This window comes from Pelmatolapia mariae, linkage group LG1, assembly GCF_036321145.2.
Source record: "Pelmatolapia mariae isolate MD_Pm_ZW linkage group LG1, Pm_UMD_F_2, whole genome shotgun sequence".
In the NCBI taxonomy this organism is placed as follows: Eukaryota; Metazoa; Chordata; class Actinopteri; order Cichliformes; family Cichlidae; genus Pelmatolapia; species Pelmatolapia mariae.
Genome location: NC_086227.1, coordinates 31,356,797 through 31,384,416, shown reverse-complemented (window position 1 = coordinate 31,384,416; position 27,620 = coordinate 31,356,797). Strand labels below are relative to the sequence as shown.

The following is a 27,620-nucleotide window of genomic DNA, read 5'->3' as shown; positions in this document are numbered from 1 at the left end:
GGAACTGAGCAAACAGTTTTACATGCAGCGCTGCCTTTACAATTGAATGTGCATTTCGCAGACATCAAAAAGATCTCAATGGCATGGTGGAAGCCTTTCTCTTCATTTTAACTCATTCTAGCTTCAGACAGTTTCTTGTCTTATACTGTAGGGGGAGGATGGAATCCTCAGTAGTGTCACTGAGTGTTTTGTAGAACTCTAGACAAATAATCCTCCCTTCTCCGAGGCGTGAATGTATTTTACAGGTATCCGTCATCCAAGTGTCAATCTTGCCTGCAGATTTCACACGCCACTGGCACCACCGCACCTCTGCCTGCTTGCTTCTTGATTGCATAAATACTCCCGGTGACACAGTGGGCTGCATCCAATTCCACACCTGCTCAGACATCACAGGGAGAGTTTAAAGAGAAGCATTCACTAATCAACACAAAGTGCACTATGAAGCTTTCATATGCAAGACTGGCTTCTCAACTCCTGTGTGCTTCTTAAAACTATATCATCATGTGATGATGCACATCATCAGCATAGAAATGAGGGAAGCAAATTAATCATTTGGGAAAAGGGTCATCAGAGTGCCTAATAGCTCATACTAGCTAAATATTATCTGTATGCATACTTCAAAGACAGCAACTCTGTAATTAAAGTAATTGTCGTCATTAGCCTTGCATTTTTTTAAATAATAAATTCCCTCAGGCTTAGTATGATTACATTGTTGTGCTGAGGCAATTTGAAAAGCCACAAATCCACCCTGGTGCTAAGCTATGTACAACAAATGTTACAATGCCAAATTCCAGGTACAGGATGATGAACAGCAGCTGAATGGGAAAGTGGTTCAAATCCATCTGGCAGCTTCCTATTCATTTCTGTTCCTGTGGTTTTAGAAGTGTGCGGTGGCGGTGCATTGCCATGCCTTTGATCAGCTGATGGAAACAATGAACTCTCCTCAGCTCTGTGGCACGGGGGTTTACCTGCTGCTAAGTCAGGTATCACACCCAGGGACCCAGCACCTTAAAGAGGCTTTAACCCTGCTCTGGATCAGGCTGACATGATTCATGTAGGTTGGGTGTGGATTTGAGTCCCTGCTGTGGCACAGCGTCTTTCATGTCAGGCTGTTTATGAGAATATGGAGATGGGTTTTGCGTGCTCGTGGGTGTTCCTTAAAGCAGCAATACGACCTCAGGCTGGGCTTGATCCCTGACGAGTCAAAATCTACCTCTCGATGAATCTCTTGTAGCACACTTAATACCCGTAAGAACATGGTGCATGAGGCCCCTCATCTTGGTAACAGAAAGGAATTTGAGAGAAGATTAATATTATGAACAGTAATATTCCCCTGGCGGCATCTGCATGCGCCAGGGATTACAGGGCTCCAGGGTGATTACCGGCAGGGGAAGTGGGGTTACAAGTCCAAAAAAAGTTTTCATCTTTACCCAGGGCACAAGAGCACACACGCAGAAAGACATCTAAATATATAATAATATAGCCTGTGTACATGTGCAGTTAAATCTGTGCCTTGAGATACCTTGTTATGTGCATTATAGTAAAATACGATATAACCCCCCCCCCCCCCCCCCCCCAAAAAAAAAACAAAAAAAAAACAAAAAAAAAAAAACAAAACAAACATTGTGGTATGGCTTTTTTCAAGTGTTAATGTGATCAGCATACATAATGGGGAAAAAATAATCTTAACACTAAGGTGAACAGCTGAGTACATTAAGCACCTTTAGTTTTGCAGAGAAGAGCAGCGAAAACTGTACTGTCAGTGCAACTACTACTGTAAACCAGAAGGTCAGTCAGTAACATGTAAACCATACTAATCTACATCTGACCTATTGTGCATTCTTTCCACTAACTTTGCACTACATGGACACTTTGGTAACATTGGTTACTTATCATACCAGAGATGGTTACTGCATTGGATTTACATGACAATTAAGTGCCAAACCACTATACAATTTTATTTCTTTTACTCAAAAAGGTGATATTCCAGTAAACATATCTATTATTTTATGAAATCTTAAACAACATTGGAAACAGTGACTAAAATTTAAAAAGTTTTGTCCTATTTCTACTTTTTTAGCTCCTATTTCAAGGTGAAAGCCAAAACTCTGCATTCCTGTAAGTGTGAATTACCCCGCCACATGTAATCTTTACAGTAGCCAGTGTCTCAGACTGTAATCTTGTTTTTTTTTCTTCTCTCTCTCTGTGTGAGAACATTATTAGTTTAGTGAATTAAGAAAGGAAGCCTACAAGGCAAAGCTAATCTCCCATAGGATGGCATCAGAGATCCCTTGGGGTTACATTTCTGGCCCAATGTAGATATCGGTTTTCTGTTCGGCATGTGGACCTGCCAGGCTTAAGATCCTGCTCAATCTAAGCCCCATTATTCCCCACGCCACCGGTCTGACGCCAAGCCACGCGTACAAAGCAAGCCAAGGAAATCACCTTCAGGACCTGTCTCGTGACGGAAGACTCAGCAATTTCCTCAGCACCTCTTGCATGTGGATAACACACAGTCCACTTTGACCATGTGCAACCAATAAGGTGGCCTAATGAAGGCCAGGCTGCACAGGCAAAAGGGGCAAAACAGAGGGCTGAAATGGGCCTCTCATGTCTGAAATTATCCAGAGGAAAGTGGTCTGACATGCTGTTTCGCTGCTAGATGGTGGCGTGAAAGAAAAGAAACAACACTGTTTCCATTTAGTGTTAAGACTGAATCACAGTGTGCCAGAGATTGCACACATTTGTGAGGAAAAACAGCAGGATATTTCCTTTCGTTAGATTCCAGTGTTGACTTTGTGTATTCCACAAGGTCTTAGAGATTGGATAGAGGAAGGAAGGTGAGGGGCGCTGTGCTACGCTGCCTTGCCGAGTCTAAGTTTGTCAGCATCTCTCAAGCTTGAAGTTCAAAGAGCAATTTGATAGAAAATCTGTCTTGGCAGTAGTTTCCTCTTGTGTATTTTCCAGCACACTGTTTCCGTCAGACTGTACCCAGTGGTCATCAATTAGAAAACTGAAGGGTGCCATCCACACACTATAGTACAGCCACTGTTTGAGTGTTAGTAGAGTAGATAACTGTTCTGAAAATTCCAGGCCTCTAGTCACACAGGTCCAATAAAGAACAATATTCCATAATACCTTGTGCTGCATTATTCTCTTCTGTTTTGTTTGAAACCTCTGATAAAATAAAGTCGTTCTCTTTTCAAAAGAATTAATCTAATTTCCCCACCAGCAGTAAAGAGGATGAAATAAACCTGACTTTAAGACATAAATGGTAAATGCTGTGCAACCTAAATTTTTCTGTTGTTTGCAAGTTTTAGTTTTGTTTACACACATCTGTCATTTTTTAAATTAGTATTTAGTTGGAAAACATATGGAGGAGTTCCTAATAGCGATCAATTGTTACCCAACCCCATAACTGCTAAAGTGATTTAAGTTATTTGGCTGTTTTGGTTTTCTGGCAAGTTTAAATATTTTTGATTTGTTGTCTGTGCAGTACTTTCAGCCACAGCAGGGCTCTATCTATCGAGTGATTTGTGACTTGGTGGCCAAAAAGCTATACACATGATTAGAAATGAACTGCAGTGTTGCTGCATATCTGCTTGAGAGGCAAGCAAGCGTCCTTCTGCAAACAACTTTACCATATCAGACTAATGATAGTCATATTTATGGTAATATTGATGGGTTTTTTTGTTGGTTTTAGAAGGATTTAATATTTGAATCTTATTAGAAATATTTAAACCAGTTTTTAAAAGATTGTAAATTGCAATATGTAAACAAAAAACTCAAAGAGCACATAAAAAACAGCTGTTTAAGTGCACCATGTTTTATAAGAAGTCTGCACTATACCTCTCTATGTCATGCAAAGCAAAGACTGAATTTCAAGTATACAACAGCAGCATGTGGGAAATTTTAAAAGGGAAAATTATCCTTTGGTCTTTTACCTAAATATCATTCAAAGTCTAGTATGAGGAAACATCCCAATTCATAATTCTTGATATATATCATTAGTGGTATAATGTGTTGGATGAATTACTTTGCAAACACAAGGTGCCTGGAGGGTGACCTGTGAAAATTCCATACAATGCCTCTCCAGAGCTGAAGGAATTCATTTTCATTTCCCACCGGCTGTCTTAATCACCATGTCTCACTGTGACAGAGAGTTTACACAGGCTGATCACATATCAAGAATAGGACCTTAAATTGGTTTCAGTGCTGTCAAGCAGTAGTAACAGTGAAATGTAACCAAATTAAATTTTCTTGACCAAAACTGCATCATTAGCATTATTTGACTTTAATTGCATATTCTTTCTTTCTTTCTTATGATAAATTAGATATGTAAATGGATATTGTGATGGGACTGGCATATAGGACACATCATAGAAAAACCATCTGCTACAGCTCTGCATCCTCTTTAATCCCCTGATCTTCAATTGACATCTTTCAAATCTGCAATGAGATATACAGATTTAAAAGAAAAAAATCTGATTACGCACAAATGTTATATATTATAGAGATTGTTAGCTCATCATTCTTCCAGAATTAAAAAGAAAAAAAAAACAAATATCATCACTTGCATTTAAAAAAAAACATTAGGATAACAAACTGCCTTCAATAATAACAAGAAATCAGAAACATGGAAAAGTCCATCTTTGGTGTTCCAGGTCGTTTTAATGACAGCAGTCCAGGGATTAGAGATGTGAATGGAAACTGAGTAGCAGTAAAAGGAGTGATATAAGCATGAGAATAGGGATGCTGTAGAAATCAATACAGCATTGCATTTGCATTGCTTTGATCATGTACAGCAGGACCGCAAGATTAAGTAATACAGATTCTCCCTGACAGGCCGATCATTAACACTAGTTTGCAATCTGTGTGTGTATCCGCTCGTCCTGTCTAACGCCTTGGGAAAGACAAGTGTTCTACATAAGTGAATTTAGGAGGGCACATGTAAGACAGTGGCTGTAACAAGCTGAATGGTGAGCTAGGTGTAAATCATTGCCTGACTTCAAGCTAGTTTGGTCAAAAGCATATGAGTTGAAAATAGAGGGTAAGTGAAATTAGCATCTTTGCCTATAAATCTAGAAGTTGCCTTAAACTTCCATCTAACTTACTCATCTTTCTGCTTTCAGTCATTACACTTAACTAATTTACAGTTTTTCTCAGTTGCTTTGATGCAGTTCTCACATCAGGAGCATCGTTCTCACCACTCTTAATGTAGTTAAGAGCACATTTCCCCATTCACATTAGCTCTTTTCATTGTCCAACACTGCATACGTGTTTTCAGTTAAATCATTTAAAACTGTTATCAAGTAGGTATGAAATAGTAAGGTCAGTCACACATGCTCTGTGGCAGCAGTGAAATGGTCATTTATTTGAAAGCAAATAGAAAAGTTCAGCTGAAAGAAATAGAAACACATACTCCCAGCCTTGTATCGCAGGTACATGTCATGGCACTGCTAATTACACATAATCATATACTGTACCATGTTGTAAGTGTGCTGTACTATACAGGAGTCTATGCTATGCTCTGAGGTTATATATATTTTTTGTTCTCCATTTTTTGATAGTACCAGGGGTCATTTGCAATACAAGGATAGCAGGAAGAGTGAAAGCAGTAAAACCTGCTGTAATTTATGCTCTGGAGACAGTGGCATTTACAAAAAGACAAAAGGCCAAGCTGGAGAAGACGGAACTAAAGCTGCTTAGATTTTCACTAAGAGTGACCAGGAGGGATAGCATCAGAAATTAGAAAAACATTAGAAATCATATCAAAGTGACAGCTCAGGTTGAGCAGTTTGAAGACAAAGTTAGAGAGACAAGGCTGAGATGGTTTGGATATGTGCAGAGGAGGGATGTTGTACAAAGGATGTTGAAGATGGAGCTGCCAGGGGGAAAAGAGCAAGACTACAGAAAAAGTTCACAGACGTAGTGATGGAAGACATGAAGAGTGTTGGTGTGACAGAAGAGTTAGGGATAGGGTGAGATGGAGGCTGATGCGCTGTAGCGACACCTAAAGGGAGCAGCTGAAAGAAAAAGGAGATAGTATCACATAGTTACACATGTATCATTTTGCTTTTCTGTATGAATTGTGGCCTCGGTTTCCTGTTCTTAGCTGACAGGAGCGATCCCTCAGCGGGGTGGCTTTGTCTATTTTGTGCAGCAGTTTCACATGTATCATTGGCCTTTTCTCGATTCCAGCAATTTTGTAATGTTTCAAATAATCTTTCAGGCCTACATTTTTCAGTTCTCTTTCCAAATCAGAAAGGTTTTGATAAAAGCTTATAACCAATTGGTGTCAAAGTCTTAAAACCGTGGTTAAAAGGTTTTTATTCATTGGTTCAGAGTTCAAGTGATTGACTGACTTTGAGTGTTTTGACACATGTGAATAAAGACTTTTGCACAAAATCTTTTTAGGAGCTTTTGTTAGGAAAAATATCTTAACTGTTTTGAGTATTCTGACTACTGAGTGATTAGAATGACATTAATGTCAGAATTGCATCAAAGGAATCAAGGAAAACTGTAGTATACTGATCCATGGACAGAAAGTACTAATTCATATTGCACTGATATTGACATATCAACTTTCTGGTCACAGTCTATCCATTTTTGCGTAGTCTCAGTGCTCATATTCACATGAACAAATGAAATACAGAGAAGTGAAATAAGGTCTCACTATGCCCAGATGTGAACATTACTGTCTCTAAGAAATTGCAAATATCAGAAATATAATGTGTAATATATAATGTTGTGGATTATGTTTTTTATATATATATCAGCTCTTACTTACTATTGGCATTAGGGAAAAAAAGAAGAAAGAAAAAAAAAACCACCTGCCCTCTATCACACTAGGATCAACAGATTAATCTCGGTAAGATGTAACACACACAGATGGTCAGACAGGAAAAATTAGAAAAATATGCCATATGAATACATTTGTCTTGTGTAATATCAAATAAGATTCATCTATCACAGAGATAATGGCTTGATGCATTGGCATACTTAGCATAGAGACAAAGTTAATTTCTTTATAGGCCAAATATTCCTACCAAGATTTCCTGTAATAAAAATCTTTTATGTGGGAGTATTATATAAATTGATTGCAAGCCATCTTTCTGGTTTGCACTGATTAATTTGTACTTACATTTCATTGCTGCAAACACAATGCACTCAGGATATACTGAGGAATTACTGGATTTCTGCTGCTAATTTGTTGTTGTTGTTAAAAAATAAATAAATAAACTGCCTGTTGAGATTTAGTTATTACACTGCTGAGTTTGTTGTTTAAGAGGATGTAGACAGAAATCTGATATGCCAGTTTAGAGAACCACGGTCACAGATCCCCAATGGTCAGTGGGGCTCCACTTCCTGTCAAAGGTCTTTTTCAATATCCTACAAACATGGTGCTTTGCATGCTATCCAGTAGTTAAAACACAGGGGGGCTGTGGGTTGCAGTCCTAAAAGTGACTCAGATCACAGGTAGCAGCAATAGAAGGAGGCAGGACTTCCACGGGTGGAACACTGACTCATACATCCACCCAAGTCTACAGCTACATCTCAGAACAAAGCTGTTTTCATGCAATACATGCTACACTCTGGCCTTATGGTAAAACAAGCCATCCCTGTTGATAGATATGGAATCTTAATGTCAGGATAGAAAAGCAAAGGCCTTTTGCAATACTCATAATAAATCCAAATTATGTCAAGGATAACATCAGAAACTGACTCACCTTATAACAGAAAACTCTCAGGCTTTCAACATCTTTTGCCTTTTAAAAATGAACGTATTGACCATCTACATCTACAAATATCTGTCAAAAGTGCACACACCTAAAACCCTTTTTAAAATCATACATTTAAAAAAAGCTGTGTTTGTTAAACTGTGTTCATACAGGATACTCAGCTTTTTTTGTACTTGCCAGAGGGGAAAAGAGTACTTCAACCTTTTCTTCCTAACAAGGTGAGAGAGGTCAAACTGGAAAAGCACAAAAAAACCTTAATCAAATCACGCACCCCCCTGACTTCAGAGGTGACATTGGGTTTGTTATTGACACAGAAAAGGAAATTCAGTTTTGCCTGGAATTTGCGATGGTACAGCAAAACAATAATAATGTATGACCCATTAAGCTTTAAAGGAATTACGCTTATCTTCCAGGAAGCAGGTTTGGTGAGTTAACTGTTTGGATTTATTTCGGCTTTACATGTGACTGATGACTGAATTTGGAGAAACAAAAAGCAAAAAAAAAAAAAAGTTAAATTAAGTCCAGTTGTTGAAGCATGCTGCAAGATACACATCAAATTAAATTCACACAGTCTGTTTTTGTGTGTGCCATCTAATTAGATTAAAGCTGCTTACCAGAGCATACTGCACTTTCTTGAAATAAAGGCCTGTCAACTTTCCTGTCAAATTTCCCCAATAAAACAAAATATTAAACCGAATCTGTTCTTGTTGGGCAATTAATGACGCAGTGTAACAATTCAATACACCAAAAAGATGCTCAGAAACCAGGAAAGATGTTGCCAGGCCTCGTGGCATTCTTTCTTTAATGAGTTAAAGCAAGTAATTGATTTCCCAAAGGGGCAATGTTGTTTTGGAAACACTATTTTCATTTTGTTCTAATGGACAATTACTTAACATAGGATTGTTTTTTTCCATTCCTAATTATACTCCAAGGGAAAGAAAAAAATCACCATTTGCATAAAAAGTGGTGTTCATCTATGAACTCAAATTATAGGCAGAAATATTTACAGGTAAATGGTTTCTGGAGGCGGGAATCCCGTAGTAAAGTTATAATTGTCTAAAGCGTTTACTAATTTATATGTTAAGAGAGGCAGAAGCTTCCAAAGCTGACATTTGCAAACTACATAATAGCTAATGTGCCGCACAGCTCTCAGAACTGTCAAGAGCACCAGACAGATGGCAGCATTTCAACATTCCTTTCAGTTACTTGCATCATGCACTATTTCATTTTCATCCAACAATCCAGGTAGCAATGTTCCTGACTTTTCAAGGCTATCCATTTACTGTGACGGCCAAATCAGATCCTTACTGAAAAATTCATCCCCAAATGTCAGCCTGCGCACAACAAGCAATCGGCACGGCGCTCCAAAATACCACGGTGAATATTTTAGAATAACTAAAAGCAATCCAAGGTAGACATTTATATTTCATATGCATGTCCTTGTACCTCACGATATCTTTGAGAGTAATTTGTCTTTGATGTAGGCGAGGCATCAATATTTGAATTTCTTAAAAACTCACACTGGATCAAGGTCAAGCCCAAGAAACTGGATTAGCAACAAGCTGTTTAGTTGGTCTAAGGTTTGTTATTTGAAACTTATAACCTAAACTTTTATATATACTATAGATAGACATATTTTATATGTACTTGTTAACATATAGATATTAAGCTACAGAGACAGCTAGAGAGATAGCTTTTCTGCTGCAAAAGAGAGAACAAATTGTGAAATGTTGTGGCACGGTCAGCCATCTCTTCACTTGCTTGTTTCCATCTGCTGTAGCCAGTTTCTGCCACACAGTGGTGCAGATGCTGCTGTCTTGGAGTGAGGCAGGGCCAGCCCCGTGTCCCATAAACACACACAAATCATTTACATGCTGTACTCATCAAAGGCAACTCTTCCTCATCTCCGCAGAGATTTGCTGCTGATCTGAGCTTCCAATATTGCATCTCAGAGCGTTGCGGCTAACCTTTGCAACTGCCAAGAATGTGATTAATTTTTTAAATACAGCTGTTGACCTATTATTGAGATGGAGAAGAGCCACGCGAGACACTCATCTCCTCTCCGCTGTATAATGGAATGCATTATTGCATCAGTGTTTACAAGGCGTGCTAAAAGAGAGACAGAATGAGGGAGAAAGCATTAAATAAAGCAATTCAGCTAATGTCGCTTTGGGCCTTGTGCACACACAAAATGCCAATCAAAAGTCGCAATTCTTTGATTCATTGCAGTTTGCGCTGGCAGTTGCATCTGAGAGAAGAGCGGTGACACAATGTGGAACAATAATTACCCCGCAGTGTTAAAGTCCTCCAGTGTCTTGGTGCTTTCATAAATAAAATATGTTCAAGATAATGGATTTATGCTCAATAATTCATCATCAGAATGTTTCAAACCAAGTGATATGTGTCGCAGTATTCTGTAACACAGCGCTTAGCCAAATTAAGTTATCTTGAAACAGATTTATTGACAGGGCTACTGCTGTTTTCATTTACTCAGCAACCATTTCTTAATTACCCCTGCAAAACACATAAAACAAACAATGCCAATGGACTGATTCTAAACCACTCAGTGTCATTATTAACTACACACCGTGCATTCAAGTCCGGACCAAAAAGTACCAAAGATTACAACTCGCTCAAACACTTTGAGTGGCTCTGAGTTAGAGTGAGAGGAGAGCAGTGGGACTGTGATATTTGTCATTCATGACCTTGGTGCTAGCCAGCCATACAGGCAGTTTGGTTTGATGACCCATCAGAGAATCTGTCTGGGTCCTTGCAAGAGCCAGAGGACCAGGGTGACATCCAGGTCTGCGGTCTGTTCAGCTGGACGGGGGTCAATCAGTGGGGCTGAAGATCCAAAGCCAGCTGGAGAGCCATGATTTGACTGGCCTTCATGTCCAGAGTGTCCCATTCCCAGAAGCAAGAGGAGGCCTCACTGGCACGTTGGAGAAGGCTGCTCATCCTCATAATTAATTGCATGAGTTTGTATGGTGTAGGACCAGCACAAGCATATTGCAGTTTTGCATTAGATTGCTAGAAAGAGAGAAAACACACACACACACATATATGACATATAATGACACACACATATATATAAACAATGAAGTACAAATCATCTGTGTTAGTGTAAAGCAAGCCCTACCAATGTGATTATGGTTAAATCAGTTGTCTCAGCCACAAACAAATACAAATGGGACAGATGCACTTGCAATCAACTGCAACAAGATACCCACTTTAAATAAAAACAACTGCATTTCATCAAAACACACATGTGCGGTGCTTAAATCTAGAAAAGGCTTAAGCATCCAGCAGAGAATGAGGGAGAGAGAAAAACAATTTACATGCAAATCAAACCTTATCATCTCCATCTCTTTATGCCACTTTTGCCGACAAAATTGCATTCATATGCACAAAGGCATTCAATTACTGTAGCTGTGGCTCAACTTTTCACATAACAGCATTTTCTATTTGGAGAGGCAGGCCCATGTACATTTAATAGGTAGCCATTCTGTTCCCCAGCTCTGCGAGAGATCACTGCCAGTGTGTCAGTTAGAGGAGATGGCAGCATGTATCAGTGCATGAAATAAAGCTCATGCTCCAAAGTGACAGGTCCTGGATATTGTTGGCAAATGGATGTTAAATTCACTCTGCAACCACCAACAGCAGCCCTGGCTATGAAAAATTAACTGTACTCTGGCTAAAGGGAAGGGAAATTGCTTTGCTAGATATACCACAAAATCCTGTTTGTGAGCTATCCATCTGTCAGATCTCTTTGCAAAAAAAGTCCTTCAGCTCTCTCTATTAAAGAGTCTGCTCTCATATGCTGTTCAGAGTAATCCAGTATGAGAGCGGAAACAAAGAGATGTCAAAGAGAGTTAGAGTAAATCCTAAATCTGTGCTGTAGATTACAAATCAGGAAAGAACACTGGCTCCAAGGGCCACAAAACAGACCAGGTACTTGTTATATGTGAACCACTAGAGGGCACCAATCACCACTGTAACTATTCAATAGTTAAAGTAGGTTAGTTCACTTAGTGTACATTATAGTCTATAACTGTTGGCTTTGGGAAGCGAAGTGTTATACACCAAACTACATAAGAAACATTCTAAAGGATACATTTTCCACTGCACAAGAAATATTTTGTAAACCTTTATTTATCTTTCTCTCTCTCTCTCTCTCTCTCTCTCTATATATATATATATATAGATGATATTATAAATGTCATGACCAGGCACAGTCCGAGAATAGTATATATATATATATATATATATATATATATATATATATATATATATATATATATATATATATATATATATATACAGGGGTGTAGTTTCCAGGGGGTTTAGGGGGGTTATGACCCCCCCCCCCCCCAATAATCAGACCCAACAAATATAATCCCCCCAATAAAATCAGGTATTACCAGCAAAATGGTATAATGTTTAATCATCTGGGAATTTACCCAGATTTATTTCAGCACAAAGTTACGCCAATGTATATATACACAAGGCCTGCTATTATATATATCTTTCATCTGCAGATTGCTGTCGTTAAGTAAAATGTCTCATGAGGTTTGAAGTCAACTCATGGTAAGCAGCAGTGTATTTATTTATTTATTGTTTTTTTTTACCGTGTATTTATTTTCTATAACATGTATACTGGGATAAGTCAGCATTAGCGAATCCCCCCCGGCACACATACACTCTCATCCTTATTAGTTTTCATGGGTAGAATACATATGGTTCACTTCCAAATATTGAGACCAGTTTCGCATCCTACCAGTAGATGTCAATCTACCACTTTGAATAACTTCTGGCCTTTCTGCAACTGGGTGTCGCTGTTTTTCTCTCCTGGCAAGGTAATATATTGTGTGGTGACGCTCAGCAGCTTTGCGTCAGTGAATTCCAAATTAATCCAGTATAATGATTTCCTCCCTCTCCCCCTACCCACCGCATCGCGAATGATTATTTCGAAATTCATGAATAGGGATAGAAAATCGGTCGCTGGAAGTCAGAAAGTTAGAAGGGAGGTGTGGTGGTGCTCTCAGACAGCAGTGAACAGTGCAAAAAAGTACCAAAAAAGTCGCCCACTTCTACCAATTATAAAGTTATTGGCTGAATTGTTTGGCAGAACTTACTTTAGTAAACAAATAGGTGATTTTAAGTTTGGAAAGAAAAATCATAAAGCTCATTCCCAAACAAACAAAAAAGTCAAACAATATGCTGAAACCTCTTGGCATACAGGTTGTAGTTTATCTTGGAATCTGCACATATTAATTTAAGAAATACACACTTAAAAAGCAGAAGGTCTTCATTGGTTTAATTGGTCAGCTTGGGCGAGTGCCCAAAATTGGTTAATTTCGCCTCTAGATGATTATCCTACTCTTTAAAAAAAGATAAAAGAAACAATAAAAAAAGAACTTTTTTATTTATTTGTAGACGTTTTCTGGTAAAAGCGAGTGACTAAGAACTGTAGTCGATGAATCATTCGGCATTTGATTTGCTGGTTCGTCCCCATTTCTTTCCCAACCTGGAGACTGCGCAGAAGGCGTCGGGGGAAAAGTGCATGTGCAAGCAGAACTAAGAAAGTTCGCAGACCCGAGGTGCAGGATGTCCCGTTAAGGAGAAAAAAAATCCTGCTGAGGAGCAGAAGCAACACAAGCTGACGGGCTGAAAGGACTGCAACTCAGAGCGAACGGCACTTACCGCACAAGATATACCGTTAACCCGAGAAAATGGGCTTTCCGACGATATTCAGTTGTCGTCGGAGTCTTCTCAAATTGTTTTTGCTTCAGTTCATCGCGTTCCAAACAGTAAATGCTCGTCCTTCTCCTATTATCAGGTTTCCCGGAGACGATACCCCCAGAACAGACAAAGAAGTTGCTTTGGTAAGTTTCTTTTTTTTTTCCTTCCTCAGGATATGTCTAAGTAGGTCAGGCAGCAATGAACTGTTTTTACCCTGGAGTACCAGAAATGAACAGGAGTAGTTTTCACATTGTTTATTTCTTATTGCTCTAATTTTATATAAAGATACCCTAAGAACGCTAACCTATTATTTTATGTTTTTATCCAAACTTTAGCATTATCTAAACAAGTTTTATGGATGCCCACAAGACAGATGTAATCTTATGGTGCTCAAGGATACCCTGAAGAAAATGCAAAAGTTTTTTTCTCTGCAAGAAACTGGAGAGATTGATGCCAAAACTGTAGAGATCATGAAAAAGCCCCGCTGCGGTGTCCCAGATGTGGCCAATTATAACTTCTTCCACAGAAAACCCAAATGGCAGAACAAGGACGTCACCTACAGGTCAGAGAATTAACAATAACACACATGATTAGAGAGGCTATGGATTATGTTATAATGGGAGTGAGTGCCAGTCCACTGTGACTCCAAATTAGTTCTCAAACAATTGCGGAGGTTTTAATCAGCTTGGCCTGCAAAATGGTTATGACATTACCACTGGGTGTGATCTAATAGTTTTTGAGTTACTTGGCATGCTGCACTTTAGAAAACCATTTACTGCACAGCACTATTTTAAAAATCTGTTGCTTTAACAATTGCCCATAAATCAAAGTTGTTGTACTGAGACATATTTGCCCCTGTCTGACCCTCTAAAACCGACCCCACCCTCTCCACAACCTCCATTCCACACTACCCCCATCCACACAGTCTTGAAGTGCTTGCATCTTTATGTCTCGCTAACTCCAGCATTCCTACACAGTATGTGTCAGGTCCTTTGTTTTCATTCTGTTTGAGGTTTACTATGATGTGGATGTAGTTTATTTATATCAGCGGTTTTGCATGTTCTGATCATTCCAGCCTCTCCGTCTGTGTGTTTATAAGAAAGACTGGAAGCCAAAGACAATAACAACTATGAGATCTTAGACTGTTTTCAGGAAAAGGACTGTGTAGACAGGCATACAAATGGGTTTGCGGCTGAACATTGTTTCAGGAGGCGCTTTTACAGATTACTCATATTGGCCTCTTTATTTTCCATGATCTTCAGTAAAGAAAGGAGAATTTGCAACACTCACAGATTGTCCTGATTGGACAATTCAAGTCATGCTTGTTTTTTTTTTGTTCTACTCAATTTGTAGAATCCTGGGTTACACTCCCGATCTGGATGAAGAAGTCATAAATGATGCTTTCTTCAGGGCCTTCAAAGTATGGAGTGATGTCACGCCACTCTCTTTTACCCGCATCATGGATGGAGAAGCTGACATCATGATTAATTTTGGCCGCAATGGTATACTATGTGTATAAACATCACACTATATAGATATTCCATTGTCATTTGAAAACTATTGTACATCTGTACTCAGGTGGGTTTGCGAGAATCACAGTTAATAAAGAAATGTATCAGTTTGTTTTATAGTAATACGCATATTGTAAGCCCTCAAAATACTCCTTTTATTGGATCTGCCACATCTTTGTAATAGAATAAAGAGATTGTACCGCAGGATAAAATTCTAAGAATGTTCCTATAATAATTAGCACAAGTCAATATTTAAACAGAAGCTCACCGAGTTCAGGACTAATGCTGAAGGAGCAAAAACAAACATCATTTTAAAGTAACATTCTTTTCAAAGTGACTCTACACCCCACCATCCTGTATTGTAGGAATTCTTTAAAGACAGTGGGGATTATGGTATTAACCCAGGTCATTCCAAACATTCCAGCTAAAATAACCACTTGATATTTACCCACATTCTGTCTGGTCACAGCTGACTATATTCAGAAAGAATCTAGTAATTATAGGGGAATGCAACCGAAAATCGGCCGCTGAAGAAGACATGGAATTGTTGCTTCAGAAACAGAAATCTTTGAATACATGGACAAATGTCACATCATGTCTTAAGCAGTCAGTATACATGTTTTGATTGGTTAATGATGTCATCAATAGAGCATGGAGATGGTTACCCCTTTGATGGCAAGGATGGCCTCCTGGCTCATGCCTTTGCTCCAGGCCCAGGAATTGGTGGAGACTCTCACTTTGATGATGATGAGCAGTGGACACTTGGAGAGGGGCAAGGTAATGAAAGAATGCTAGTTACAAAAAGTGCATGCAGCAAAACCACCAGTGTCGATTTCTTCATTTATTTTTCATTCATTTCATTTTTTGCTTAGACTGTTATGTAAAGTTAATTTAAAACTTTGTGAGGTGTAGAAACTAATATAACTTTCAGATGCTCTTTTCCAAGCATCTTTTTCTGGCACCTGACATCATATCAAACTACAGCCATCTGGAAGCTAAATTAAAAAAAAATAAAAATCTCTATTGCACACATTTGTATTCGCATCCATTGACCCAGATAGTTTTACTCCCAAGTACTTCCCCTTTTTTAACATCCTTATGTCTGGATATTTAATTTGTGTGGAAATAATCTATAAACCTATTTTCCATTTCTCTTGGTGCTAGTCTTAAACAGATGAACAGATGAGGATCTCTTGGATGAACTTTTATTTTCTCAATATGTGTTTGTTGTTCATACTGTTACATACAAATCATTTGTACCCTGCATTATACAGTTTGGTTGGACATTTTTCAAAGCCTACTTTGAAACTGCTTTCCAAATTCTAGACAACAATATTTGCTTTAACTTCCAGGAAGTTGAAGCTTGCTATGTTATGTTAGCTTGCTTGCTATGTTATGTTAGCTTGCTTGTTATGTTATTTGTTAGCTTGCTTATTACAAAAATTACCTTCTAAACATGTGTGAAACTAATGCTACAAAGTTTTATAGTGAATTGAGAAAGCATCATATGAAATCAAGCACCATAGAGCAAATATTCATATATCTTCACCCCTTTCTATACATAAGTATGTATCTATGTATGCATTCTTTGTTTTACAGTGGTGAAGGCGAAATTTGGCAATGCTGATGGCGAGTTTTGTAAATTCCCTTTTCTGTTCATGGGCACTGAGTACAACAGCTGCACAGCTCAGGGTCGTGATGACGGTTTCCTATGGTGTTCCACCACTTACAACTTTGATGAAGAGGGCAAATATGGCTTCTGCCCTCATGAATGTAAGCTTACCCAGTGGGTCCCTTTTTTGTTAAAGCATATACTATATGTTTGACATGCAGCTGTGATGTCTGTTTGCACATTTTGCTTTTGAAACTTGTGATTTTTGTGGCCCCACATGACCTTAGGCGTGATATGCCCTACTTGGATCTTATTGAACCAGACAAAACATTTAATTAGTCTTTCAGTCTTTCAGTACTGGTAAAGTAATACTTAATATCACATCATAGCTATACTCAAAGCTGTTCTGTTGTTTTTGAACATGAAGAAAGTAGGTTGGCCAAGAAAATGCTTTTTTTTTAAATTTTGTTTTATTTGGAGTGAATTATGGAACATTTCTTCTCCAAGTTACTGCCCCACTTTACAACATGAGGCTTTGTCAAACATTTTGTTTATCTCTGTTATGTTGCTGTCCATGGTACTAACATGATCAGATGCTATTACAACTAACTGCCAAAATACACATGTTCAAAGTCATTTTATGTGATAAAAACACGAGTAAGGCCTGTTTGCACTGGAGTTTTCTATTTTGTTTTCTATTTTGAAGTAAAAAAAAAACAGTTCCAATGTACCTATTTTGTTAATTCAAGTTTATTGTGTTCCCTTGTGTTACATCACTACTTAGTGATCAAAGGTTTTGTATTAAAATTGAATTTCTTTTTTTAGTTAGAAGAATGTAAAAACAAATACTGTTTTTTTTTTTTATTTTATTAGGCCATCTGTAACTTCATTTGTTTTGTGATTTGCAGTACTTTTCACCCTGGGTGGAAATGCAGAAGGGGCCCCATGTAAATTCCCCTTCAACTTTCAGGGGGAAAAGTATGATGGATGCACCACTCAGGGCAGAGATGATGGCTACCGCTGGTGTGCCACTACTGAGGATTATGACCGCGATAAAACGTATGGCTTTTGCCCTGAAACTGGTAAGTGGTGTGTCATGTGTTGTCTCTTATTCACATAACATATAGCAAAATGAAAGATAATCACATCAAGTTGATGTCCACTTAGGTGTGCATAGTGGTCACGGTCTTCATTATGCAATAACACTTAAATAAATAAATATTTCACTAGCAGTGCTTTTTTTGATGAGCAGTGCATAGTGCCTTGCCATATGTTGGGCTACAGGAATTCTGCAGCTGTGGTTTTTGGTTATGCTTGTGGTGGGCTGAATAGCTATAAAAGTATTTTAATGTGCAGTAGCAGGGCCTATTTTCCATTCTGTCAGTGGGGCTTGTTTTAGGGTTGAGGTACTGGGGTAGGGAGAAAGGCATACAGGGAGAGGTACTACTGTTGGTGCTTTCATCTGATTTTATTTGATTAGGGATGAAGCTTTGCTGCAGAGTCCTGTGTGAGAACTTGTACCGAATAAGAAATTATATTGTTTTTTTGTTTTACTCTTTTCTTTCTTTCTTTTTAACACAAAACCACTCTTGCCAGACTGAAAATGATCTCTCTTTGAAAGAAAATCAATTTGGATGGGTGCATTTTGGTTGTGTGCCTAATGGATTAGTTATTGATGTCATGTGTGTTGTGCCAGCTGCTTTCATCATGCTATTTCTGAACATCATCTGCACTCATTTCATAATAACCCAAACTTTTCCGGAAAGAAAAAAAAAATCACTTTGCATAGTGAATTTATAAGATAATTAAGCAACTGAATTCAGTGCATATTTTGCATTTACTGTTTTGCATTTTGTTGCTGTTACCAGCAATGTCAACAGTGGGAGGCAATGCAGATGGAAGCCCCTGTGTCTTCCCTTTCACCTTCCTGGGAGACACTTATGAATCTTGCACCACCTCTGGACGCAGTGATGGCAAAATGTGGTGCGGTACCACCAAGAGTTACGATGATGACCGCAAATGGGGTTTCTGTCCTGATCAAGGTAAAAGAATTTGCCAGTGGTATTTGGGGATATTTTTCCCAAGAGCCAGTGGATTGGAAGACACTGAATCTATCTTTTTCTTTTTTGTTTTTGTTTTTTTTACTGTGGAAAGATAATAGATATTTGTTTAAACTAACTTGTTTCTAGGCTACAGCCTTTTCCTGGTAGCAGCCCATGAATTTGGTCATGCTCTTGGTTTGGAGCACTCTCAGGACCCCGGTGCACTGATGGCCCCTGTTTACACTTTTACTAAAGACTTCAGGCTCTCCAATGATGACATCAAAGGCATCCAGGAGTTGTATGGTGAGAGAAAATGCCACATATAGTCTAATACCAATAAGTGCCTGGGAAAATGATTGTGTTGTCAGTGGATAATTTGCAGACCCCTTTAAATAATAAATACTGTGGTAAATCTGACAACAGGTGTGCCAACAGACAAGCCTTTGCCTCCAACCCAGGGTCCTGTCACTCCAATGGATATCTGTAATGAGCCAGTGGTCTTTGATGCTGTAGCACAGATCAGAGGAGAAACATTCTTCTTCAAAGACAGGTAATCATCTCAGTTAGCAACGTGATGTATCTTTTTTTTTTAAAAGACTTCAATGTAAGAAAAGTCTGAAGCCCAGGCAAAGTGTTCTAGATATCCAAGCTGTAATGTTCCCAGTTGCTCTTTTGAGTCTTAAATGTGATGTAAAGGCTGAGTTTGTGAACACTGAAAGCACTGCCAAAGTCCTGTTAAATTTCCTGTCTGTGATCTGTGCGAAGAGCGATAAAGAAAACGAAATTGCCTGCTTCAGGCTGTATCGTCTTGCGTGACTGAAACACAGCAGCCTGCACCAACTGGATTTCACAATCACATCACTGCAAACAATGAGCAGTTTGACATGAGGTTTCTTGTTAATTATGGTTTCTCTTTTTACAGTCTTGTGCCACTTGAAGATTGTGGGCATATTGTTGTTTTGTGATATGACAATTAGTAAGAGTTGAAAACAAGCTATCCCTCTACTCACGCAGTGACAACCAAAGTAGTCATCATTCATAAACATAGTCTACACTCCTCTTCTCCACCGGCGCCAGTGAATCCAAAGTCATGTAGGTTTACTATGTGTCTGCTGGCTGACTCTGTAGAAAAGAAGTTGCATAAAGTCCTGTGGTTCGGTCAACAGTCTTTGTGAGTCAGGGTACTTCCCGTAGAAAGATGAACAGTTTCATTGCAACAGCTGACGTTTGTTACAAAGAGCTTACCCCAGTGGCATGTTACAAAAAGGAACTGTTAGGACAAACAAATGATGGGTTAGCTGTTGACATTGTTGACACAAACACTGTAATTTCAACGTTAAGAGCTGCATATTCTGTCACAATCATTTGGAAATCAGCTAAGAGTAGATGCATCAGCAAAATACTCAAGAGTCAGTTAGCTTGGCTTTTTTCACTGAGTTACAATATTTTTCACCTTGCTGTGGCTCTAGCAGAGAGTGTGCAGTGAACCATGAAACTTTGGATCAGTTGTTGGTCATCAAGTCAGCTGAAATGATCTTTTTCTTCCATCTGAAACATTATATATCTTATTTAACTGTTGGGACAATGTTTTTAAAGTGAAAATTTTATTTTCACTTTAAGCATTGTTGAAGTCTGAAAATGCACACAGTCACATTAATGTAAAGGCAAGCACAAGTTTCCGACATACCTTGGCTCTCAGGTCACCGTTGTTTAAATAAAGCCATGGAAAAATAATATCTTAAAAAAGAAATGACATTGTGTCTAAATGATAGGATGACAGCAGTGCTAAGCATCACCTACCTGGGTGGAATGTAACAGATGATTAAACTGTCATTTTGCAGAGAGATGGTATTCAGAGCAAACTGGTTCAGTTTTAGGTGGCTAAAAGTTCCATATACATACGTTACACTGAAATTTAGCTGAGCTATAGCATATTTAGACTTTTTCCTCATGTTTTGCCTTGTTTGCCAGCTTTGTTAGCACCATTGTGCACTAATCTAAGCTGTTGTGTGATGTTTTCAAACACATTTAATTCAGTATGACATGAATTTTAGGTTGCTATGTGAAAATGTAATCAAGCAAAGTTGAAGATCAGGGTGGGAAAATGAGGACAGAGTATTATGAAGTTGCTGTAGTGAACAAACAGTATATCTCACTGAAATCTGGGATCAGTAAAGTTTTAGTATAGGCCTGTTGGTCCAACTTCATAAGTTGCCTGAAGGGCATGTCAGACTTGTATGCTGCAGAGCTCTGGTACACGCCAAGTTTTATAGCTTTACAGAAAGAGCTGTACCCACTGGGCTCTGAGGCTAAGCTCACTTGACTCTCCCACTGTAAAAGTGGAATCTCTCATTCTGTTAGCTCAGCATATTTATGTTGTGAGACAAATCTTAACGTGACGCAATGAGTAATACTTGCAGCACTCCCTGAGCTCAGCATATAAGTGGGTCTGTCTGTCTCGAGGCTTAAGGAGAAGGTACTTAGAAAGTCTGACTTATAGAAAATGTTTAGCCAACCTGCTGGTTAGGTCTGTTGTGAAGCGTAAAACCAGTGGAGATTGTTGTGACTGTTGTGCAGAGGCTGGTGAAAAACTGTTAAGGAAGACTGCTGTTTTATAGAAGCACTTTTGTTGAATGGTAGTAGTTAAAGATAATGACAGTATAAAAATACAATAGGCCTCACAAACACTGCCAAATACCTGTGACTGAACTTTGCATTTGAATGTTTCATTATTTTCTGACTTTTTTGGTGCTCTTTAAACATATTTAGACTCAAAAATGATAAAGATCTGTTCTCCATCTACTTTATTCTTTTTCTTCTGGTTTGTGAATGTCGAATGTTTTCCTTTTTTGTGTACACCACAATCCATGTCTGAGAGGATGTAGCATTAAACCCCACAAACCAAACTTTTTGTTTCTACCATCATAACTCTCAAAGAAATACTTTGGTGTACTTTTTCCAGCTTCCCTGACAGATACTATTGTTACTCTTTCTTCAGTTGTGAAATTCTTTCTTTCTTCTTTTTTTTTTTTTTTGCTCTGTTATACAATTTTAGTGCCTTTTCCACAATGCATTTTAGGCAAACTTATAATATGGGTCAGTACATTGAGCCATTTAAATCAATGTGTTAAAAACTTATATTTCTCATAAAGCTCAGTTGCATTGTCATAATCATCAACCTGTATTTTTACACAGTTCAAACAGGACTTTGTTAAGAACAAACCCAAGATCAATGGATTATCTACTTCAGATGTTAGGATTATTAGTAATTACCTGTATGAAAATACAGGTAAATAAAAAAGAATAAAACAGACTCAGAGATCTAAAACAACAGGAGTGCTTTAGAAAAATCACTTGAATATTTTCTGTACGTGTATTCCCCTTACCACCCCTAGGCAGATCTTGTTTTTCCTTTTATTGAGTGCATACAGGAAGAAAAGAGAGGGAGGAAAGGATAAAATTAAAGCTCTGGTACAGACTGAAAACCCTCTGGATATTGTTAGTGCATGAACAGCAAACTGATCCGCAAGAACACAAATAAAATAATGACATTCGTAGATGGTTAGTTCAGACTGGAATATGTCTCATCTTTCATCCTGACAAATGTAACTTTGGGCAAGTGTTATGTATGCGCACTTCTATTTATGCTTGTTTGTAAAGTTTTATTCTCATCTTCACTTTATCATTATGACAACTCATCTTTGTTATTGGCAAATCTTTGTCTGTCTAAAAAATAGGTCAGTGGAAAAGAGTATGGTAAGCTGCTATTGTTGCGCAGCTGTGTATTGGAAATCCGGGCAAGATGGGTCTTGTTCCGCTGGCGTCTGCAGCCTTAGTCCTAACGAGAACCAGATGCTCATGAATCAGACCATTGTGGCTGGCTCGGCCAGCGAAGCACTTGCACTAAAGCCCCGATCTCTTATACACATACACGCAGACACACATGCTTTTTCTCTCTCTTTCTCTCCCCACCTCCTCATCAGCCCCCTCTGTTCCTTTCACTCTTACTTCTTCACTCTTATTTCTTCCCTAGCCTGTCTAACTCATGATTGCTCATCCACCCACTCTTTCTGCAGGTTCCTGTTCAGGTCAGTCAACTTTAGAAGCAAACCCAATGGACCAATGCTAGTGGCCACCTACTGGCCCGACCTGCCTGCCAAGATAGATGCTGCCTATGAAAATCCAGAGGAAAAAACAGTCTTCTTTGCAGGTATTCTGAGGAAAGCAAGAGACTTTGAAAAATGCACATTTAGATCTGTTTTAATATTGACATAACCCCGCACTTATAAGGTGATGAAGGAAACAGATGCATTACTTTTAATGAGTAATGAAGATGTGTCTTCCCCATTTTACCACTTGGATGCATTTCCCCTAATGGTCAGCCATTTCTATTACCTGAAACTTTAGGAGGCACCAGAATGTAGGCCAAACACTCTTAAGTGCAGTGTGGACTCTTCCAGCATACTTATTAGTGGTTTATGAAATATTCACAGCATTTTACAAATATGACAACTTTCCTGAATACTGATGAGACTTACATGATATATCCATCAACTCTAAAGACATTAAGATGGTTTGGTAAATGTTCGACTTATTATCTCACTGCAAAATTGGTTCATAGAGTTAACCCTTGTGTTGTCCTCGGGTCAAAAATGACCCCTAGGTGAATGGCAAACAAGTATATGGGAATCCCGAGGACAACACAAGAATAAATGATAAAATGTTGATTTAAAAGTTTAGTGATTTTCATTAGAATAACATATTGTATGATTCCTAAAAGTGAATTCTCTTTTTAACTTACTCTTCTCTCCCAGGCAATGAAATTTGGATTTATAGAGCTGATCAGTTGGAGACAGGCTACCCGAAAAGGTTGTCCAGCCTTGGCCTCCCCACTGACCTGCAGCAAATCGATGCTGCCTTCAACTTTAGGAAGAACAGGAAGACTTACTTCTTTGCTGGAGACAAATTCTGGAGGTAAGGAGAGTTAAAGTTTGTGCAAAGATTTGCATTTAATGTAATTAAAAGCCCTATGTGACTCGACCTAGCTCTTGCAATTGAGGTCATAAACTGTTGCAGTTGTGTGCTATATCTGAACTGAGTTAGTGTTTGGTGTGACCTAAACAGTACAGTAACTCAACAGCTTGTAGTTTTTGCACATATGAAGCTGTAGTGCTGCGGACTGTCTGTTTTATCTGGGAAAGTGCCATCATGTGTTTCTGATGCACTTTATAAGATGCAAACCAACGAATGTCATTCAACAACAGAGGGTCTTTAAAAAAAAAAAAAAAAAAAGTGAAATCATGGCTATCTCACTTCTATTCTGCATATTGCACTGGTCTGCAGGCTCTTTGACCTAAACAAACAGGTACAGCATGCTGGCCATATCCACAGTCCCTGTCCGATTGTAAATTGACTTTTTAGTGCATTTACAGCCACAAACCTTGAGTAACTGAGAGTAAATCATAATAACAATGCAGCCAGAACAGTTTGCCCTAACTAACGTCCTATGTTATTAAATAGCAATGATATTAGTCATTATCTGGCTGATGTGCACACACCCAATTTTTAACAGGCTAAAACAGAGAGCAAAGCAAAGCAGAAACTGTACTTTGATAAAAGGACTGTGCATTATAAAAAACTTTTTAAATTCTTTGAGTATGGGAGCGACCTAGTTAACAGTCTGGATTGTTATTCTACTTCTTTTACTTTCATTCTCTTCTCTAAATGATGCAAGAAAGGAACAACAGTTTATGAAATTTATGGTCAGATTAGCTACTGAAGCTCTGAAGGCATCCTCTGATAAAAATGTCAATACACTACATATTTTTGGCACAGCAAAGAGTTCTTTGGTGCTACATTAATGCCATTGATGTAATACATGTCATATGTAAAACCTCAGATGTGATTTCATTGTTATGTGTTTACAGATATGATGAGACCAGCAAGACAATGGACTCTGGCTTCCCAAAACTTATTGCGGATTCCTGGAATGGCATCCCAGATGGCATTGACTCTGCCTTCAGTCTTAATGGCATTGGTAAAATAATACTTTTAACAAGTAAATTTGACCAAAATATGGCAGGAACAGTTATTAGTATGTGAATGAATTTGCTGTACGATTCATACCATTGTGCCATTGCTGTACTCTATTTTCCAAGCAAAACTGATTTCAAGCTTTCAAGATATGGCAGTATTTAGGGAAAAGGATAAAAAGCTACACCTGCAACTTTGTTAGTTACAGAGCAGTGTAGTTCTTTCCACTGAAAACAATATATGAGTATAAGGTTTAGTAGGTATATCATTTTAGAACACTGTCATATTTTAATTAGTACTAAACAGAAAGAACAGCTCAAACTAAGGAGGAGAAGTTTGATTGCGCCACATTTCATAGCAGCCCATGCCAAAGGAATGTCAAGACATTTGACTGGAAAATATGAATCAACCTCACTATGGTAGGAAAAGTCACAGGTTCCCCAAAGTTAAAAGGTCTTATTTTCTGGGAATCGTGAATGTTTGTACCAGATAATATAGAAAGCCTTCAATAGCTGTTGAAATATTGGAGTCCTGTGCAAATGGGGAACTTCCTGACTCTACCGCTTCTAGAGCCATGGCTCCAATATGCCAAGAATATGCCACACAACTGTTGTTATGCTCTGATAACGACACTAGTGTTTTTATGTGTGTGATTACTGTCTGCACAGCAGCATTCCTTCTGGTAAAATTGCAGGAAAATCCAGTCAGCTCTATCAGTGAGTCTGGCACTCTGCCTTTGTCAGTAAAACTCCTCATATACCAGAATCGAGCAAACAGTGACGCCTTCTAGGCAAAAAAAAAAAAAAAAGTGTTTAGAGGAGTTGGCTACACAAAGAATGTCAGGAAGGCAAATAGACCATAGGGAGTATTTCTGAAGTCAGGGAGTGATCAGTGGTTTTACAATGACAGAATTGTTACATTTTTTGTGAGTGAATATCACAGGTTAGTTGACACTTACTTTTACTGCTGGTGCAAAGTGCATTGCAGCCACTGTGAGAAGTAAATGGTGAATTTTTAATGTGAGACCACCAGTAAATATCTTTTGAGATTCTCACTGTCAGCCATGTATACTTGAGGTCAGAGGTGGTTAGCAAATTTTTGCCTATGGCAAGCAACCAGGGATTTTTTCATTGCTTCTCTCCTAACATACAGACAGTGCTGTAAGTGTCACATAGCCCCTTCCCCACACCGTGAACAAACATTATATAAAGAAGGTCTTTCACCCTCTACAGAGGCGCCTCTGTGTACTTCCTCCTTAGCATAATTCAGAGAACGCGAGGCTTGACTTTGGCTTCTGATTGGGTATTTTAATTCTTGTACGCTTCTACAGAAGCTTGTTTATTTCACTGTTATTGCGTGGTAGTTTGTTTGACTCGAGCAAATTTAATAAAGAAAATTCTCAGCTTAGTAAATGTTTTAAACACAATGTGTATTCTGCTTGTCTTTCACAGACTACAGCTACTTCTTCAAAGGCAACCACTATTTCAAACTAGAAGACAGCAGCTTGAAGATTGTGAAGTTGGGTGAAATCACAAAGGACTGGCTCGGATGTTGAACATTTCCAAAATGTCTCACAACTAACTTGTGTAATGGTGACCTCTTGAGCCTCATGAGGACATTATTGTAGTATTGAACACAACTTAAGGTCGCTGCAGTGCACACTGTTGTAATTTTTCTATCATGGCAACTCTGCACGCTTTCCTGCAGCCTGTATAACCGGTCTCCAGATTTGTAGAACGCCACCTCTGAACCTTCTTCGTAGGCTGAACATATGCAGCTGGATATTTGCTACATTTCTGTGTGACTTTGACATTTTATTTGTTATGCTGTTATGCAGATTTATTACAATATGCACCCCATTTTTTATTATTTTATAGATTTTTTTTCCAAGTCAGACATCAGGTATGTCCACACTGCTTTAAATGCAGTGCTATACTGTGCTGGTCAATATTGCCTTTTTATACAAATTTGATTTGTTTAACACCATATGAGGAAATCATGTTGGCTTAGAATTATTTCAGTGTAATAAGTGCAGTTTTATAATTGTATCTGTTTAATTACTTTTCTCATTGTTGTGCACTACATTTGAAAGAATGAATTTGCACAATGTGACCGAAAATGGTGCTTTTAGAGATCGCTTTTTGCATATAGTCCTATATACATTATATTCTGTATAACTATGTCTGATCGGACTACTTACTATCCTCTGGATGTATAAAAGTAGTATTCCCAGACACATTATCCTTCATTTGGTTAGCACTTTGTTTAGGACTATACAAGGGAGTGGCACAATAGGAAGACCAAATTATTCCCGTGTCAACTCCATGTTACATTTCCCTACACTAATGGTACAGAAAGATTAATGGCACAGGTTGCCTCTAGAGGCTGTATAGGTTTCATGCATAATGGAACCATGACAAGAGTACCGCAGTAGTATTGCTTAATTATCTTTTTTACATGTTTTTTCCTTGTGATGGTTTGTTTATGCTTTTTGCACTGTCATCAATAAAGATGGTCAATATAATGAATCTACAAAATTGTGAATGATTAGCCATGATATGTGATCCTTATCCGCTAGGTACCAAAAAAGAGAAGTGGGAGATCATATACCTGAGCTGCATTAGTGCACTGTATACATACTCTTGCAACTTAAAGATCTGAATACAACACATTAGTGGTAAAAGTAGATCTATAATGCTTGTGTTATGAACTTACACCAGTGTTGCTTTGTCATAGAATTCATCTTTATGATATATAGTAATGCTGGCACTTCTTTAAATTTTAAGGTTCTATAAGTAACAAGCGGGCTAACTTTAAAATAATCAGATATAAAATTAATTGAATAGAGCATATGGACTTTATCTAAACCCCTGCAAAGACTATAATTTGTTATGAAACTGTGCCATCTTGTGGACATTTATGATAAATGTATAGCCTT

At 38.3% G+C, this 27,620-nt stretch overlaps 1 protein-coding gene and 1 long non-coding RNA gene across 2 annotated transcripts; one reads left to right on the top strand and one right to left on the bottom strand.

The window, feature by feature from the left end:
• Positions 1–4,396: 4,396 nt before the first annotated feature.
• On the bottom strand, positions 4,397–13,551 carry LOC134631011 (uncharacterized). The gene is made up of 2 exons (XR_010094346.1): positions 13,446–13,551; positions 4,397–10,772 (listed from the first exon to the last, which is right to left on the bottom strand). It is a non-coding gene; the product is annotated as an uncharacterized LOC134631011 (long non-coding RNA).
• On the top strand, positions 13,286–27,210 carry mmp2 (matrix metallopeptidase 2). The gene is made up of 13 exons (XM_063478893.1): positions 13,286–13,627; positions 13,820–14,046; positions 14,838–14,986; positions 15,644–15,772; positions 16,595–16,768; positions 17,516–17,689; positions 18,476–18,649; positions 18,797–18,952; positions 19,073–19,199; positions 22,726–22,859; positions 23,464–23,623; positions 24,577–24,686; positions 26,134–27,210. Exons 1-13 carry the CDS (start codon positions 13,475–13,477, stop codon positions 26,235–26,237), a joined length of 1,971 nt encoding a protein of 656 aa, XP_063334963.1. The 5' UTR covers positions 13,286–13,474; the 3' UTR covers positions 26,238–27,210.
• Positions 27,211–27,620: the final 410 nt, after the last annotated feature.

Coding starts and splice junctions, on each gene's coding strand:
- mmp2 (XM_063478893.1), top strand. CDS start 13,475: ATGGGCTTTCCGACGATATTCAGTTGTCGTCGGAGTCTTCTCAAATTG. Junction 15,773..16,594: donor GACACTTGGAGAGGGGCAAG/GTAATGAAAGAA, acceptor TTTGTTTTACAG/TGGTGAAGGCGAAATTTGGC. Junction 24,687..26,133: donor CTTCAGTCTTAATGGCATTG/GTAAAATAATAC, acceptor TGTCTTTCACAG/ACTACAGCTACTTCTTCAAA.